The following is a 19,011-nucleotide window of genomic DNA, read 5'->3' on the forward strand; positions in this document are numbered from 1 at the left end:
AAAGTAATTGAATACATTATGCATGTAAAACAACTCCCACAAATGTCATGATCTTATTTGCAAGAGGAATCTATCATTTCTAAATTAATTTCTATGATTCATAATTAAGCTAAAAGATATTTATCAAAAAAATACACTTTTGGTGCCAACCATCTTTTATTTTGTTTCTTCCCCAATTTGTGCTTAAAGAAAATGGCAAATCATCAAGGCTTTAAATAATGGTGTTGAAATTCAAAGTCCTCCCAAACACCAGTCACACACTTCTGATGACCTGAAAGCACTTGGCCCATGTGTTAGTATCTGCATTTAGAGAGTCCCAGCAGGGAATGGTACAAATGACATTGCCAGTACATTTCCTTTTTTGTTAAAACAGATTCTGTTTGTTTCCATCCCAAGTAGAAAACCAAACGCTTTCAACCTTATCAGAGGGGGCCCACGTTCAGAAACTGTGGCATTAACAAAAGTGGACAGTTGTCTGATGCTCCACGTTTTCTTGTACTTCTTTAAGAAGGAATGGGAGTGGGGGCAGGGAGCCCAATTTGACAGTACCATAACTCTTCCTGGGGCACAAAGGCCAACAAAGGTCACAACGGACCCACTCCAGTAAGGGAAGAGTGAGGTACCAGGGGAAACCTCCTTCTTCGCTAGATAGGAACTCCTTCTTTCAGGAGCCATGGGTAGCTATATTCATATTCAAAGCACTCTAAATGGGAGATCTGCAAATATAAAGAAAGTATTCTCTCAGAGCACTAGGCTGAAAATATGGCTATGTTCTGAGATCCTCAGCAGTACCCTACTTCCATGGCTTCACAGCCTCTGGTCATGATTGTGCAATCAGAGACTCAGAAATGGAAGGGACCTCAATCTTCAAAGGTCATCTAGTTCAACTCCCTCATTTTACAGATGAGGAAACTGAGACCCAAAAAGGTTACGTCAAACAATCAATACGCACTTATTAAGCACTACTGTATATGCCAGGCCCAGTGGTAAGCCTTGAGGACAGAAAGAAAAAAGCTGACTCTCCTTCCCATGCTCTAGGGTTGAGCCAGACTAGCCGCCTTGCTGCTCCTCCCATGATCCATCTCCCATCTCTTGCCTTCATGTTGGCTCTCCTTTATGCCTGGAAAATACTTAATCTTCACCCCTACCTCTTAGAACCTCTGCTTTATTTCTAGGCTTGGCTCAAGCACCACCTGCTAAATGAAGACTGGCATGGTCTCCCATCCAGGATTTAGTGCCTTCTTGCAGATGGTTTGAATTTATTTTGTGTATCTTCTGTAAAAACACGCCAACACAATATTTCTCCCCTTAAAATGTAAGCTCTTTGAGGGCAGGCAATGTTTCAATTTTGCTTCTATATTTCCAAAACAGAGAAAAATATCTGGCCTAAAGCAGGTACTTTGTACATAAGCAAGGTAATAATGGTAGACAAAGGGGTGGCCAGAGTTCTCCTCCTGCCTGGGATACATAATAGTTATGTAACCCTGGGCAACTCACTTCAATTCTCAGTGTCCCTGGCAACTCTCTAAATCCCAAGTAAGTAACTCATCAACATATCAATGGAGGGAGTTTCTCCAGCAAGGTTTCCCATCTAGGGAGATAATATATGTCCCAAACCAACCCCAGGCCGCCTGCCACTGTAAAGGCATATTTGAAAGTCCACCACCACTGGCTACAAAAATCTTCTTTGAGACTATACAGATACATTAGGTATCCAGTCAATATTTCTGTGGCTTTCCTTTTATCCTTCTCAAATATATCCACATTTCTTAAGGAAATGACCAAGTTTGAAGGAAAGAGATGAGTTTGGAGTAAAATTGTCAGCTTTAGTATTCGTAGATGCACAACTGAAATTAGTAAAATGAATGAATTCAAGCTAACTAGCTGAACAAAGAGAAAAGACATTATATATCGAATCTTAAAGTTAGTTTTATTTGAAATAATTCCCTAGAAGCAATATTCCAACTCTGTGTAATGATAGCACATAACAGTGGATGTAACCTGGGGCATCAGGTTTCAAAGAGACATAATATCAATAATAGTCCTTGCTCCATTTCTTAAAAATTGATTGTTTTCCAAAATAGAAATATATGTACATATTTATTCTAAGATATATTCATCTAGGCGATCCCACCAATATTAAATGTAAAACAATGAGATGGCAAAAAAGCAGGATAGATTCTCAATAATGTTTACTGAACACTATAAAAAGAAATTGCTTATTATCCAACATACACAAGATAGTGGGCCAAGATAGGATGGGTAAATACAATTGCTATTTCATACTTGTCTCACCATCTTCAATCTAGCATGTCATTCAATAAATATGATTTTTTTCTAACAACAACAACAATCATGATAATAGCTAACATTTATACAGTGCTTACTACATGCAAGGCACTTTGCTAGACAGTTTACCATTAAAGTCACATTATTGTAAAAAGGTGAGGGCTAACGGCAATGGAAGAGAATTTGGGGCAGAAATAAAAAGGAAAAGGAAAAGGTAGAAGAGAAGCAACAAACAATTAGGTAAAAAGAACTCATGATTAACTGTGATGTCAGGTCTGTGTAGGGAAGGATCAGAAGTAGGCTTGATGATATGGGGGAGGTAATTATTAGAATGCAGGGTACAGTTTGGAATTTGTACATTAGGGGCTCAATATAATGCTTTGCTTGTCAGTCAGTTACCAAGCACTTAATAAGTGCTTACTATGTGATAAGGAAAAGCAAAACCATTTCCTGCTCTCAAGGATCATATTCTTTAATAGGGGAGGGAGGCAACATGTAAACAACTAAGAGCAAAAAAGTGAGGTACAAAGTGAGTGGAAGGTCATTTCATAAGGGCAGGAACTAGCCACTAGAGCAGTGGATGGGGGCCCCCAGAAATGTCTGTAAAAGGCGGGAGAAGAACTGAGTCTTAGAAACCCAGAGGTGGTCACTAGGGATAGAACATTCCTGGTATGCCTGAAAGCCAACGTAAAGGCAAGTGACAGGAGACGTAATGTTCTATTTGAAGACCTGAGAGAAAGACGAGTGTGTGAAGGGGAATAAAGCATGAGAAGGAGAGAAACAGGAAGAGGGAAGGTTATGAAGGCCACTAAATGCCAAACAAATTTCTTAATATTTGATCATGGAGGTAATAAGCTGCTGCCAGAGCTCGCTGAATGGGGGGCTACATGTTCAGACAGTGGGCTACCAAAAAAACCTGTTGGGAGCTGTGTGGAAGATGGATTAGAGGGAAGAGAAAGTTGAGACAGAGATCAACCAGATGCCTATTGCAACAGTACAAGCTAGAAGTGGTAAATGTCAAGAATATGCTCACAGCTGCGTCAGTGGCAAGAAGACGATGACAGATGTTGCGAAGGTACAAACAAGAAGATATGTGGGGTGAGTGGGAGGGAGGAGTCTAGGACAACACCTATGCTATGAGCTAGATGACTGGGAAAACAGACATTGAATGAAGAGAAGGATGTTTTGAAAAGCAGAATTGGCCAAATGGAAAAAGAAATACAAAAATTCACTGAAGAGAAGACCTCTTTAAAAAATAGAACTGGCCAAATAGAAAAGGAGGTACAAAAGCTCATTGAAGAAAATATCCTTAAAAATTAGAATTGAGCAAATTGAAACAAAATCAAAAGAATGAAAAAATAGAAGACAACATGAAATATCTCATTAGATAAATAATTGTCCTGGAAAATAGATCCAGAAGAGATAATTTTAAAATTATTGGACTATCTGAAAGCCATGGTAAAAAAGAGCCGACACCATCTTTCAAGAAACTATCAAGGAAAACTGCCCTGATATTCTAGAACCAGAGGGTAAAATAGACATTGAAAGGATCCACCAATCACCTCCTGAAAGAGATCCCCAAATGAAAACTCCCAGGAACATCACAGCCAGATCCCAGAGCTCACAGGTGAAGGAAAAAATATTGCAAGCAGCCATAAAAAACAATTCAAGCATTGTGGAGCCACAGTCAGGCTAAAACAAGATTTATCAGCTTCTACTTTAAAGGAGCAGAGGGCTTGGAAAATATTCCAGAAGACAAAGGAGCGAGGATTGCAACCAAGAATCACCTACCCAGAAAAACTGAGTATAATCCTTCAGCGGGAAAAATAGACATTCAATGAAACAGAAGACCTTCAAGCATTCCTGCTGAAAATACCAGAGCTGAATAGAAAATCTGATTTCCAAATTCAAGACTCAAGAGAAGCATAAAAAAGTAAATAGGAAAGGGAAATCATAAGGGACTTAATAAGGTTTAACTGTCTGCATTGCTACAGGAGAAGATGATACTTGTAATTCATAAGAGCTTTCTTATTAGGGGGCAGTTAGAAGGAGTGTGTATACATATGCATATACATGCATATGTATACCCACACAGAGTGGACACAAGCATAAGTTGAATATGATGGGATGATATCTAAAAAATTAAAAATCAGGGGTGAGAGACGAATGCATTGGGAGAAAGGGAAAGGACAGTTGAGGGGAAGATGGGGGACATGGCAGGGAATGCTTCAGCCTTGCTCCCATTGGAATTGGCTCAAAGAGGAAATAACATGCACACTCAATTGGGTATAGCAATCTATCTTACTCTACAGGAAAGTAGGAGGGGAAGGAGATAAGAGAAATGAGGAGGGTGCTCATAGAAGAGAGAGTGAATTGGGGGAGAATAGTCAGCAGCAAAACACTTTTAAGGACGGACAGGGTGAAAGCAGAAAGAAAATAGAATAAATGGGGGAAATAGGATGGAGGAAAACGTAGTTAGCAATCATTACTGTAAAAAAATTATGAAGCAAGTTCTTCTAATAAAGGCCTCATCTCGCAAATATATAGAGAAATGAGTCAAATTTACAAAAATAAGAGCCATTCCCCAATTGATAAATGACTAAAAAAATATGAACAGCTTTCAGACGAAGTAATCTAAGCTACCTATAGCCATAAAAATGCTCTGAATCACCATTGATTAGAGAAATGCAAATTAAAACAATACTGAGGTAATACCATGGTTAGTGGAATTATGAAATGAATCAACCATTATGTGGAGCAATCTGGAACTATATCCAAATATTTACAGCAGCTTTATTCTGGTGGCAAAGAACTGGAAACTAAGGGGATATCCATAAATCGGAAAATGGCTGAACACTTTGTGATATATGTTTGTGATAGAATACATTGTGATATAAGAAATGATGAGCTAGATGCTCTCAGAAAAACCTGGAAAGACTTACATGAACTGATGCAAAGTTCAATGAGCAGAACCAGGAGAACATTGTACAAAGTAACAGCAATGTCAGAAGATGATCAACTGTGGATGACTTGGCTATTCTGAACAATACAATGATCCAAGACAACTATCAGTGACTTATGATGAAAAACTCTATACATCCCCGGAGAAAGAAGTAATGGAAAAGAATGGTGAAAAAGAAAGAATACAGATTGAATCATACTTTTTAAAAGAATTTCCTTAATTTCTCTTGGGTGATTTTGGTCTGTTTTCTTTTACATGAATATTATGGAAATAAGTCTTGCATGACTACACATGTATAACTATATCGAATTGCTTGCCTTCTCAATGGGGTTGGGGAGGGAGAGAGGGAGGGAGATAATATTTTTAAGGCACTTAGCAAAGTACCTGGCACATAGTAGGTGCTACATGAATGCTTATTCCTTTCCCATTTATTTTATTTTCTGTAACTTTTCAGAAGAGTCTTAATATTTAACCTTCTGGAAGGTTCTGGAAGTAAACCAATCATGTCATTTAAGGAAACTGATCATTTTGTTTCTTCTTTCCCTGTGCTCATTCCCACAACTTCTTTTAGTTTCCTGATTGTGAGAGCCAGTATTTCTAGTACTATACTAAGTAACTGGTTATAAAGGAGATCTTTCCTTACTCCTAATCTCATTAGAAAGGCTCTAATTTATCCCCATTGAATATAATGTTGGCTCTTTAAAGAGATACTATTTAAAATATTATCCATTTATTTCTCTGTTTTCTATTTTTTTCCAAGACAAATGGGTACTGAATTGACAAAAGTTTTGTTTTTTTTTTTCCTTCACCTACTGATATATCATATACTTTTTTTTTGAGGAGGGAAGGTAGGGCAATTGGGGTTAAGTGACTTTCCCAAGGTCACACAGCTAGTACATGTGCCAAGTGTTTGAGGCCAAATTAGAACACAGGTCCTCCTGATTCCAGGGCCGGTGCACTACTCACTGCGCCACGTAGCTGCCCCCATCATATGTATTTTTTTTTTTGCAGGGGGGGAGGCAGGGCAATTGGGGTTAAGTGACTTGCCCAAGATCACACATCTAGTAAGTGTGTCAAGTGTCTGAAGCCGGATTTGAACTCAGGTCCTCCTGACTTCAGGGCTGGTGCTCTACTCACTGCACCACCTCGCTGCCCCCATAGTATATTTTCTCATCATTCTTATTAATATAATCTACTATATTTATAATTTTCCCAATATTGAATCAACACTTCATTCTTGTTATAAAAACAAATTGGATACATCATTCAAATATGTTGCTGTAGCCTCTTTGCTAATATTTTATTTCTTTTTTTTTTGCACTGATACTTCTTATAGATATTGGTCTATAGTTTACTTTATATTAATTCTAACTGGTTTATGGATTAAGATTATGTCATAGAAGGAATTTGGTAGGATTTCTTCTGTTCCTATTTCTGCAATTCTGGAATTAACTGTTCATCGAATGTTTAATAGAATTCATTGGCAAATCCAGGTGGTCCTGTGATTTTTCTTCTTTTGGCAGTTCATTTGTGGCAGAGATTTGTTTATTTAAATCCTCTGTTTCTTGTTCTGTTCATTTATTTTTTTTAAATATTCACTCATTTCATTTATATTATCAGTTTCATTGGAATGTAGTCGGGTAAAACAGTTTCTAATGATTTCCTTTACTTCTTCATTTGTTTGGAATTCTTTTTCATTTTGATATTAGTAATTGGTTTTCTTTCTTTTTAATCAGATTACCTAATGGTTTATGCATTGTTATTTTAATGTTTATCTGGCTTTTTAGTTGTATTTTCTCTATTTGCTGATGAAAGTGTTTGGAGACATAAACTTTCCCCCCAAAGACTGCTGCTTTGGCTGCATTCCAAATACTCTAGCATGTCGGCTCACTGTAGTTATTTTCTTTGAGAAAATTAACTATTGTTTTTATGATTTGTTGTTTGACACACATTCTTTAGCACTGTTAGTGTCATTACATTTTTATTTAACCAACAAACATATGCAGAAAGCAAACATTAAACAATCTTTTATTGACCACAATATAATCAAAAAGTGGCATTTGAAAAAATAATTTTAAATGCTATCTAAATAACATAATTAAGCTACTAAAGTATATAACTGTACTAAAACTTCTGAAACACCCTGTATATGCTAATTGTTAATATATCTTTGATATCAAACTGTTTTTCATAGAAATTTGATACAAAGATTTTTTTTTTCTCCCATTTGATGACTTCCCTTCTTATCCTAGGTATAATTAATTTTCTTTGTGCGGAAACAATGAATAGCTTTCAGCAAGTACCAGATTATAAAAGAAACCCACAAAAATCAGTCTTTCCATTTATTAAAAACAACACTTGACAATAGAAAAGAGATTCCATTCATAATAATTTTAAAATGCATTAAATATCTGTCAGATAAAGTACCAAGACACACTCAAAATATATACAAATACAACAACACTCTATATAGAAATAAAAGATAGCTTAAATAATTGGACAGATGTTCATTGTTCATATTCGGACTATTTCAGAATGATAAAATTGATGGCATTTTGTAAATAATTTTGTTCATCTTGTGCTATACCAATCAAATTACCAAAGGATTACTTTATGAGTCAAAATAATTACAGAATTTATCTGACCTTACCAAAGGCCTATGATCTCTAGGGAAATATTTTCTTAAAAGAAGGAATAGAGGCAGAACAGTACTTGCTGACCTCAAACTACATAATAAAGCAATAATCATTAAAATTATTTGGGATTGGTTAAAAATATAATGTTAATCACTGGAAAAGACAAGATAAGAAATATCTGGAAGCAATCTAATCAGGAAGCCTAGTTTTCAGTAAAAAACAACTAATAGGGGCAAGGGCACCTTTTGAAAAGATCTACTGGATCAAGTGGCCCTTTCTCAAATCTTCATCCCTCCTCACATGTCCACAATATTTGGCACTGATGAGCAATCGCTTCCCAATATTTTACTCTCCTCCATGTACTCACTAATCCAGAAGCTCCAAGTTCCTTGTTGTTCCTCATATACAATTCTCCATTTCCCAAATCCATGTTTTTGTACTACCCCCCTCCTTCCCACCTCCACCGTCCAGCTGCAAGTTCTTACTTCTCTAAGATTAGCATGTATGGATGTGGAGTGGAGGTGGGGGCTGATGATGATGAACATCTTTAGATGCTGTCCATCTTTAGAAGTTTCTATTTCCCCCAAGATAAAGCCCAAACTCCTTACCAGGGCATTTGATGCTCTTCATAATCTCACACCAATCAATCTTTCCTCAAACTATTCACCTTTACAAACACTTCACTCTATACCAAATGGCTTATTTACCATCCTGAAAATATACCTTGACCTTAACTGATTATACTTTGGAGAAGACCAAACTAGTCACTGGAAATGTCAGCCTGATCTTTTCCCATGCAAATTTAACAGGACCCAACTCCAAACTCAACTCTTGCACCAGCTTTTTTTACCCATCCAAGTAAGAAATTATCTCATTGCTTTAGCAATTAACCAGGGCTTTGTCCTATGCCATTTCTAGTCAGTGTAAATGAACTATTTTTGACTATTTTACATTGATGGGGGCTCAGGATTTCTCATCCCTATTAGATAGTAAGTTGAGTGAGGGTAGAGACTATGCCTTACCCTTCTAGTATAAGTCATGTCATCTAAGAACTCTTGCCAGAATGACACGCTCATACCAGGATCTCAAATCCAATAGGAAGGGTTATCAAACCATAAAGATAAGCATCTTACCAAGATCTCAGTTTGGTCTTCTCAATAAACAAACAAATAAATAAACAAAAAGTAAACTGCTCACCAACTAGTAAGCTAGCAGAACTAGGAAACTGTAAAACAAGACAAGTAACAGAAATACCAACCCAAATCAATGGACCCACTGGTCTTCGCAATTCACCAACAATGATATGCTGTACTTTACACATACTTCACTGGGAATATTTGCAATTTCAGAGCTACTAGCTTTCCTCTCAGAATTGGTAGTTTAATCTGAGTGTCTTCAATGGCAGGTATTGTCTTCAAAAACAAGTAGATTTGTAAATAAGTCATAGTAATTTTTTTTTCTTTATGAAAATATCAAATGTTCTAAAAGTTTAACTTTCAACAGTTCACATAATTCTTACTGAAAATAAAATATTAATAAACTATAGCTTCATAACTTTTTAAACATTGTCATCTAAATTTCTGAAATCAAAAGTTTTTTTAAATAAGTATTTTCACTTCTCTCCAATCACTCAAAAAAAGAGAAAGTAGTGATGAAGAGAAAAGTGAAATCTGAATTGTTCATTCACTGTAAAGACCAAACTCAGACCTTGGTAAGAAGCCGGGAAAGGAAATAATAGGTCTTTGGGCTGGTCAAAAAGTAGAGCTATAAGGTAAAAAACATCAAAATAAACGATAACACCTTTCTAGGTGTATGATCATTAGTCTTAAGTAGTATCCACATCCCACAGAAGGCCAAAGGATGGATACACCAGCATGACTCGCATCAGTTCCTTATTCCCAGAACATCCCAAACCTTCCCACTCCCCATATCTCCACCTGCCGAAATCTTTTAAGGATGAAATGAAATGCTACTGTGCCCATGAAGCCTTCCAAGTCTCTTTCCATGCCCCCCCCTCACCCAGTCCCTCAACTTCACAGAGCACTTGTTTCTTTATCCTTCTACTCTACGTTGATCATGCAGCACTATATTTGACAGCTACTTGCATATGACTTCTACCAGGGAGGTTGTGAGCTCATGAGAAAGGGGCCATGCCTTGTCTGATCTAGGCATCACTCCTAGATATCAACATAGTAAATGAGGTCTCCACAGTTCCTTCTATTTTTACTAAGCTGTGGTCACCTTCTTCTTAGCAAACATTGTCTCATCTTTATAGTTGTAATTATATAGTTATCTATATAGTTCTATCTCTATGGTTCTATTTTTCAAAAAAAGTACTTATGGAAAAAGATAATTCTTCATTTTTTTGTATTATATAACAGCTTATTACTAGTATTCAGGGGAAATATTGTCAGTTGGTTAGTGAACAAGCATTTATTGTGTTCTATGTGCCAAGCACTGTGCTAACTGCTAAGAATACACTGCTCCTCCACTCCTCACAAAAAAAGAGAACAATGAATGTAAGAAGGGGCATTGGTTGTTGCTGGACAAAGTGATTTATTTCATAGCATCACAGATTTTGAGCTAGAAGTGACCTCAGAGGGCACTGGATGCAACCTCCCATTTTACAGATTATGGTACTCAGGCCCACAGAGGAAAAGCAACTTGTCTAAGGCGACATGGGTAGTAAGTAGCAGAACTAGGTGTCAAATTAAGGTCCCTCACCACCCAATCTTTTATCTACACCATGCAGTTTTACTTAGAAGGTTTCTTAACAGCCAGAGATGAAAGAGTATTCTATCAATATCCAACCAACATTTATGGAATATTTACTGTGGGCTAGGCATAGGGACTACTAATAAGACATGGTCCTTGACCACAAGGTGCTTAAAAATCTAGTAGGAGAAATATCACAGGCATAGAAAGGGAAAATAAAGCAATGAAGAAGGTGAAATACAATGATACTGAAAGATATACTAGAAGATGGAGGTGCATAACCTGGTATCACCACCACCATTACTTCCAAAAAACTCAAGAACAGGTATAAAGTTAAGAACCAACACAAAATTGTAACACTGGAAAGAAACGTATTGACTGAGGAGGCAACTACCCAGTATGACTCAAGAGATCTACAGTGGGGTTTGTGGTCCCTATTAAGGAATACAGTTTTTTGAGGGCAATGGAAAAATGCATAGTGGGAATAATTGGCACATTATCAAGGATAACTTACACTTAGGAAGTAGCATCAAAGATGTTATTGAGAATAGGCATGACCAGAAAGGGAGGTGATCCTACCATGGAGTGGAAGGGAAGAACATGAAATGGATGGCCTCTGCGGTACACTGATATTTCAAAACATGAAGAGAACCAGACAAAGGTGATAGATGTATCGCATAGATATAGAAGATGTATGGAAGGGCAAAAATATGATGAAAAAATACATGAAAAAAGCAGTCATTAAATAAGACAGTGAGGTATGTCAAAGGATCCAAAGAAAGGAAAATAGATTTCTGGGTCAAAGAGAATTACTAGGAAGGAAGCCAAGGGGAGCTACGAAATACCAATGGATTAAGAAGTTTGGAAGCAAGAGAATGAAAATAACCACAGTATTTAGATAGAATGCTTTTCATATTTTTATCATCTCATTAAAAGTAATTAATTACACATTTCACTATGATGATCAACTGGAAAAATATCTCATTATTGTTACTGTTATCGCCAGTGTTTCATTTTCCTCTAAAGAACCATGAAAATGAACATGGTTAATGTAAGTTCTTATTTAACTGAAAAAATGCACTAAAGTTCTACAATTTGACTGGCACTGAATATCTTAATTGATATACTCAATGTCTTTGGAAGTCATCAACCCTGGGAGAGCGACAGAGTGCAGATATGCACCCAACAGCATAAGAGAGAGACAGACAGATACACAGACACTTCAGTGTTCTATGCTCTTCAGAATCTCATCATCTACCAAGATATCAACTCTAAAACTCCTATCTCCTCAGCTGCCCCTGCCCTCTGACTGGATGGAGAGTAGAAACTGCTAGGTTCCTACCAGATCCTCAATTTAAGGAGGGTGCCCAGGGAAATTATTTTATCATTTCCCACCACGCAACATTCCTCTGGACATCATCATACTCCCATCCAAGGTATCATTCTCCCTCTCTCCCTCCCCCCCTTTTAGCTTCTTTTTACGTGTTATCTTCCCCAATTAGATAGCAAGCTCCTTGATGGCAGGGATTATCTTTTTGGCTGTCTTTGTATCCCCAGCACTTAACACAGTGTCTGGCACATAGTAGGCACTTCATAAATAACTTGGCTGACAGACCAAAATAGAGTAATGATTGGAAAAATGGACTGAGGAGGGGGAAAACAGCCTTATTATTAACCATGAATGTAAGAATATTTATATGAAATAAAATGTAATTATGTTTATAAGAATACTTATGCTCTAAAATTAGTTAATTGAGAGACATTGAGAGATGTTTTTCCTCTCTAATGTAGGAAAGAGAGTCACTTATCTCTGATGATTTAGATAGAGTCATGCCTGCAGGCCAAGGAGAGAGTTATATGGCTTTTGGTTCTATAGGTTTTGCCTCTGCTGAGCAATGGATTTAAAAGACCATGTGATTTGATTTCATATATGACACTACAACCGGAAAAGATTCATGCGGCAAGGTGGAGTTGCTGCTTCGATGCAGCTGTGCTGGACTGCCAGATGGCCTTCAGAGAAGTAATATGGCCTGCACAAATGTATATCATCTGCCAACAAGAGGGGAAGGAAACTAGACTATTCAGAAGCAGCAATGGCAAGATATTCTCCATGGAGCTGTTGTTCCAGGTCCATATATGAAGGGAGAACCCAGGGGCTTTATTTCTCTTCAGCTCAAGCACAGAATGAGTACCCTGGAGAGTAAAAATGGAGGTTCATTTGTAGAGATGAAAGGAAGAGGATAGAAAATGTGAGAGGAGAAGAGAGAGAGAACAAACAACAAATACAGGTCCAGCAACGTGCAGCTAGCCCTAGAAAAAAATCACTAAATTAGTAATCAAAGAGTTTAGAATAAATGGAAGTTTCACTTATGAAATCCACAAGCCTGGGATATACTATTGAAGTGAGCTGAAAGGCATGTACTGTATTAACTGAATTGCATGAATCCCAATAAATCAGATGCCAACAGGAAATGATTTCTCTATCCCTACAGCATCCCATATGAACCACTCTATCCACCTATCTCCTCTCTCTTCCAGGAAGCTTATCCATTCATCACAGGCAAGTGACCTAGTTCTTCTGCCCATCTCCTCTTTCAACTTCCAAAGCTAAGGAAAAGTACTCCCCAAAGTTCTTCTCTCTCTACCCTCTTTTCCAAAAAACTCATCCATTCTCAGGGTGTCAACTATGACCTCCATGGCCTGGTGAATTGGAAGTCAAAGGATCTTTGTTTGAATCTTGGCTCTGCTACTGAATTTGAAGGACTTCACGCCCAAGTTTTCTCATATGTAAAATGAGAGAGGTTAGACTAGATAGTCTTGAAGCTCCCTTCTAGTCCTTAATCTCTGCTGCGAGGATGCCACAGTCTCTCCAAGGATGACTCCTTTTCACCTCGTACAGATTTCTGCTACAACGTCACCCCATCCCCTCAAAATCATTATGTATAAAACCTCCATCTTCTACCTATCCCCTCAAAAAACTAACCACTTCCTATCACAGCTTCCACATTTCTTGCTGTTACCCAGGTTCAAAATTTCAGAATGATTTATCAACTTCGAACTTTGAATCATACCTTTTCCCATCCCCCAGAACTCAAAAACCCCACCTGTCACTTCCTCCATCATAGAGCTTCTTCCACCTGTTACTTACAGCTAGTCCTACCATCATGATCCTAGTGCAGGCCTAACCCTAACTCGGAATCTCTGCAGATATTGCAATAGCATTCTGACTCATCTCCCTGGCTTGTGTCTTCCCGCCAATCCATTCTATACGGCACCAACAGACAAATCTTCCGGAAACACTGTCTGATCATGTTGTTCTCCTGTTCAAAACATCTTCAGGATTTTCCAAATATCTTCATATCATCAAAAATCCTGAGGCTGACATTCAAGGACCCCCAGAATCTACTCTGAACCTATATTTCTAACTGCTTGCTAGTTATTATCATACGTAAACATTCTGCTATAGCCACACTGGTCAAATCATCACACCGAAATTACATCTTAGACATTTCTAAACATAGTAAACCTGACCTAAAATGCCATTCCCTACATGTTTTCTATATCTGAAACCTGCTTCCCCTTCGAGGACAAATTCAAATCCCACCTCATCCATGAAGACCACCTAACAAATCCTTCATCTACTCCATCTTTATTCTGTTACCAGAATAATCCTTATATATAAATTTTCCTTATGAGGTCACTTAATCATCTAGCGTTCTAGGCAACTCTTTAAAGGTTGCAGACAAGGTACTGTTCTGCATTGATAGAGGGCATTTCCTCATCTGGGAATTCTCTCTATCAGTGCAATCCTAGGCCCAACCCTATCTCTTTGTACAGATTTCATTATGTCATTCTTTTCTCTAAAGTTCTTCAGGGGCCTCATATCAGCTCCCAGGCAAAGTTCAATTTCCTCTACAAGTTGGTAATGTCCTCAACTCTCCAGCCATATCTCCTATTACTCCCCTCCACATACTCTAATATCCAATAAAATCAGCCTAATCTCTGCATCCAAATCCATACTACATACTCACATCTCCATTACCTTGCTCAGGTCTTTCCCTTATGCCTGGATTGATCCACCTCCCTCCACTTCATCTACTCAATTCCTATCCATCCTGAAAGTTCACCTTAAATGCAATTGCTTCCAAAAAGCTTGTTCTTCATGAAGTGCCTTGTTTTATAAATTTCTAATGCATTTATCACATGATACTGTGAACTAGAGCTTATCAAATGATACTGTGAATTACAAGAGGCATTTTGTGATCTCCTTAACAGCAAGAACCACAATGTTTCTCAATCTGGCAGCCCCCGCATGGTTTAGCATACTACTCTGTACACAGTGGGTATCTAATCAGTATTGGCTGTATTGTATCATAAGACTTCACTGATCAAACTAAGCCATGAAGATTCCTTCCCTGTGTGAACTTGTATAGACCTTTTTCTTAATAACAATCATTGAGAATTCATCACAGTCTAACTTATTTGAGGGACAAGATTGTGTGTTATCATCGCTCTATGTTTCCAGTCTGTTTCTTATTTTAGGGCCACTTCATCCTGGCCCACTTCCTTATTAAGAAAGAAACAGCTATTGTACTAAGAGAAATTAGACAAAGACACTCTTCTCACCATTGTGACTCTGTGGAAGAAACACAGAGAAGCAAGCTTGGGAAGATTCTGACTTTCCTGTTGGCATATTCAGCCATAGGCTAATAGAAAGGGCAAACACATTTTAATTAGGAGATTTAGTCTAAGTACAATCAAAAGCGATGCTTGTCCAAAGTCTGAAACAGAGAAGAACGGAAGGATGCTGCAAAAGGGAAAAGAATGAGAGCCCACAGGGAAGGAGTCTCGATAGCATTGCAAGGAGAGCTCAAAGATAAGTATTTAAAATGATCCAGTATGAAATGCCTGAAATCCAGGTGGTATACACAAAGACTGCTTATAGCACACAGAAATGGCAGGGATCACTTTTCTGCTATATTTAATCTACAAAAGAATGTGTCTAAGTGTAATTGTTGCATAAGTGTATCTTAATAGGAATAAGAGAAACATGGTACAAGCTCATTAAAAACTTGCTCTGTAGGATCCATGCCCAGAGATCTAATAAATCATGATGTAATTCCATATTCTCAACCAAGGAGTAGGAGTGGCAGAGACCCCAGGAGACTCTCAGGGTCGCACTAAAGTGGTATGTTCCACAAAGTGACTGCATGATATCAAAACCTACTGTCTCTAAATGAACAAACCAAAGGGGGGGCGGGAAGAGGAGGAGAATAGACCATAGCAAAGGCTTCCTTCCATGTGTGAAAAAGCTCTTGCTAGTCATTCCTTCCAGAAATAAACTTTTCCAGAAACAAAAAATACAACTACATGTGCATAATTATAAGAAATATTGCTACATACTCCCAACTTAGTATTAATTGGATAAACAATGTTGGACATCTGTATCTTTTCCCTCAACAAGGTAACAAACAACAACCTACAAAAAGCTTCCCCAAAATGAATTATACATTAAACAGTTTAACTTACATGAATTAAGGACTCACTCAACATGTCTTCATTCACCTCCAGAATGATGTTTTTTATATCTTCATAAGACATACGATAAGAACCCAGGAAAATAGCTAATATAAAAGAAATTTAATAAAAATTAATCTCAATATTAAAAGCTAAACCTCCCAATGCATATTTCCTTTTTGCTTTCAGTCATCACATAAGAAATAGCCACCTCTAATCATGATATCCATAACTGTTATTAAAGCTGTTACCAGCCAATGTGTCATCTTAGCAGCCCAAGACAAATGCTATGGTCTCTGAGTCCAGGGCTCACAGGTGATGTATATGTACCACAAACCAAGCCAAAGTGAAAAGACCTAGGTTTCTAGGGTATCTCCTGATGATCAAAAACATCCCCAGCTGACTGAGACATAATGGCCCAGTTACTTTTTTTCTCAGGCAAGAGATTAAAGTAACCTACTAAGTAACAATATCATTAAGAAGCTACAATTCTCCTTTCTCAAAAAATTCAAGGCAACTGAATAGGGAATGCTGAGTGCATCCCTGCTGGGGCTCCTCCGGAGTGTTCTCGGTTACCTTCTATTTGGAGTCACCATTTCCTCTGCAAAGTATTTATTTAACTGTACACATATCATCATGTCTCACTACACCCATTCGGAAATCATAGGCCCAAGAGGGCCACAGCTTCTCAGAATGCATTTTTAAGCTATGCCTGCTCACCTTAGTTTTCCACTGAACATGAACTTACACCAAAAGTTCTCAGAGCCTTCCTTAGTGCCTATAACTTCGCTAGTCGAGCAAATGATTTCACTTTCCAGGAAAATCAAAAAGAGCTCTTCATTTTCAACCCTAAAGTTAGATTTCAAAGGCCAATTGGAAACATCATCATCAGAAATATTAATGAGAAACTGCTAAACTCCTACATAGCATGCTGAATAATGGTACATGAAAGCATGCCTCAAAAAAGGTGTGGGCCCAGTCACAATATCTCCAGTACAGTCAATGGGAGAACCCAAGTGAACCTCCCATACTGGAACTCATCTTTCTTGCATAATAATCCTTGATAAAATGGACTTTGATATCATAATGCAGTAATTATGAATAAACTTTGTTGATATATATAAAAACTCTGAAACATCAGCAAACTGAACCATCCAGCCACTTAATCAAAATCTTTTCCAGTGAGTATATTTTGGCCCCAAATTGAAAATTATCCCAGAATAAAAAATTTGATGTGTGCATCAAAGACATATTTGCTTTTGCAAATTGTGGGTTGGCTGCTTACAGATTTCAAAAAGCAGCCTACATTTTGAATTTGGAACACAGAGTCCTCTGTGTGCATGGAAAAAAACAGAAGCTTTGGAATCTCTGTGCAAAAAGTGGATCTATTCAGTGGGATCACCTCCATACCTCTTAGAGAGATGAAAGAGGACAGAAGGCAAGACAGCAGAATTAAGATAAATATTGCACAGTGAAGGGAAGGCAAGTTCCCAAAGCAACCCTTTAGAATCATTTAATATATGTAAGAATTTTATCACAAATCAGCTATGATTGCAGCTGATTTTTAATGACCTTAAATAAAGAAAACACCCTGTCCAGGGAAAGCTATAGACTGAAATTAGCTGGAGGACAAAGATATTCAAGGAAACAAGCAAAACATAAGATTGAGCTGCTAATTTCAAGTTTAAAGAAGTTATGAATTCAGTTTTCTTTAAAGCATTTAGTTAAAAACACGGGAAGGGAGGAAGGGGAACCAAAATGATTTACATACACAGATTCTGAGCAGTTTTCCCATCCAAAATTCTCAGTTCTTTAACTTTCTTCTTGGGAGCAACTTTCTTTTCTTCTGGGACATCGATGTTCTTTTTAACTGAAAAAAATTGAAAATACACAATTGTAACATTAGAGTAACTACATTAATAAAGTTCATTCTGAAATCAATAAATGTGTTTGTTTCATTAGTTCAAGGAGGAGGAGAAACAGAAAAATATAGACCTGTTTAGAGGTTTCAGTGCAAATTAAAAATACCAGCTTTTAAGCAAAACAGATAAGTGAGAGAGAACCAAAATCAATTGTTGCTTCCTACCTAATGTGTACCATTAATTATCTCTACCATTACCAACAATACCACCATAATTAATAATACAGTAAAATCAGACTAATTCAGATGGACAAGATGGCCAGTGCATAGTCCTTTTAAAACATTCTCTAATCTATATGGTTGATTCATTCAATATTATTATATTGAAGCAGAAACAATAACATTAACTGCTAAGAATCTGCTAGTTCAATCCTGCTTGGCCTACTTGCAAGACTACAAAAAAATTATTCCTCATAAGCACATTACTGGCATCACTGTACATATGCATAACGCATTTGAAAAATCTGCTCTCTCTGTCTCCCTCACTTACAATCCTCATTGTTATTTGCTTTTCAGAGGAAGCAGAAAGCTCGGTCTGAGCCCCAGTGGGGCTCACCTGAACCAAGCTAAAGCTGACTGCCAAGCTTCGGCTCCCTCAGTATTCACTCCCCTCCGCCTGCTACAGAGTGAGAATTGGGCCCCTAACTGAAAGGCAACATCGCAGAAGTGAGAGACCAAGAGTTTGCAAAAAGAAACCAAGCAGAAGAATATCCACTTCAAGGTGTAAACACCTTTGAATATGAACTTGAAAATTTAGGATACATGGAACTCAATTGCGATGCTGTATCTCAACAGAAATATTTGGGCATGCACGAAAAAAGAAGGCCTCACCAATGCTAAGAATAATAACTCACCAACTTTGGAGAAGCCAATCTCCTTTTTTAAGAGGAGGGGGAGTCTAACTTTATTCTCTTTTGTTGTAACGAATACTCCAGAAGGAAACTCCCTCTACCAATGAAGATCTCACTTGC

General features: G+C 37.6%; 1 protein-coding gene across 3 annotated transcripts in view; it reads right to left on the reverse strand.

The window, feature by feature from the left end:
* The window catches only part of DIAPH2 (diaphanous related formin 2), an 856,474-nt gene that overhangs the window by 481,359 nt on the left and 356,104 nt on the right, over positions 1-19,011 (reverse strand). For all 3 annotated transcript variants that reach the window (XM_036740329.1, XM_036740331.1, XM_036740330.1), the window contains 2 exons: positions 17,891-17,989; positions 16,132-16,226 (listed from right to left, as the gene is read on the reverse strand). In XM_036740329.1, the coding sequence (XP_036596224.1) occupies positions 16,132-16,226; positions 17,891-17,989 (194 nt within the window). The remainder of the gene's footprint in view (positions 1-16,131; positions 16,227-17,890; positions 17,990-19,011) is intronic.

The sequence above is a fragment of the Trichosurus vulpecula genome, chromosome X, assembly GCF_011100635.1.
Source record: "Trichosurus vulpecula isolate mTriVul1 chromosome X, mTriVul1.pri, whole genome shotgun sequence".
In the NCBI taxonomy this organism is placed as follows: Eukaryota; Metazoa; Chordata; class Mammalia; order Diprotodontia; family Phalangeridae; genus Trichosurus; species Trichosurus vulpecula.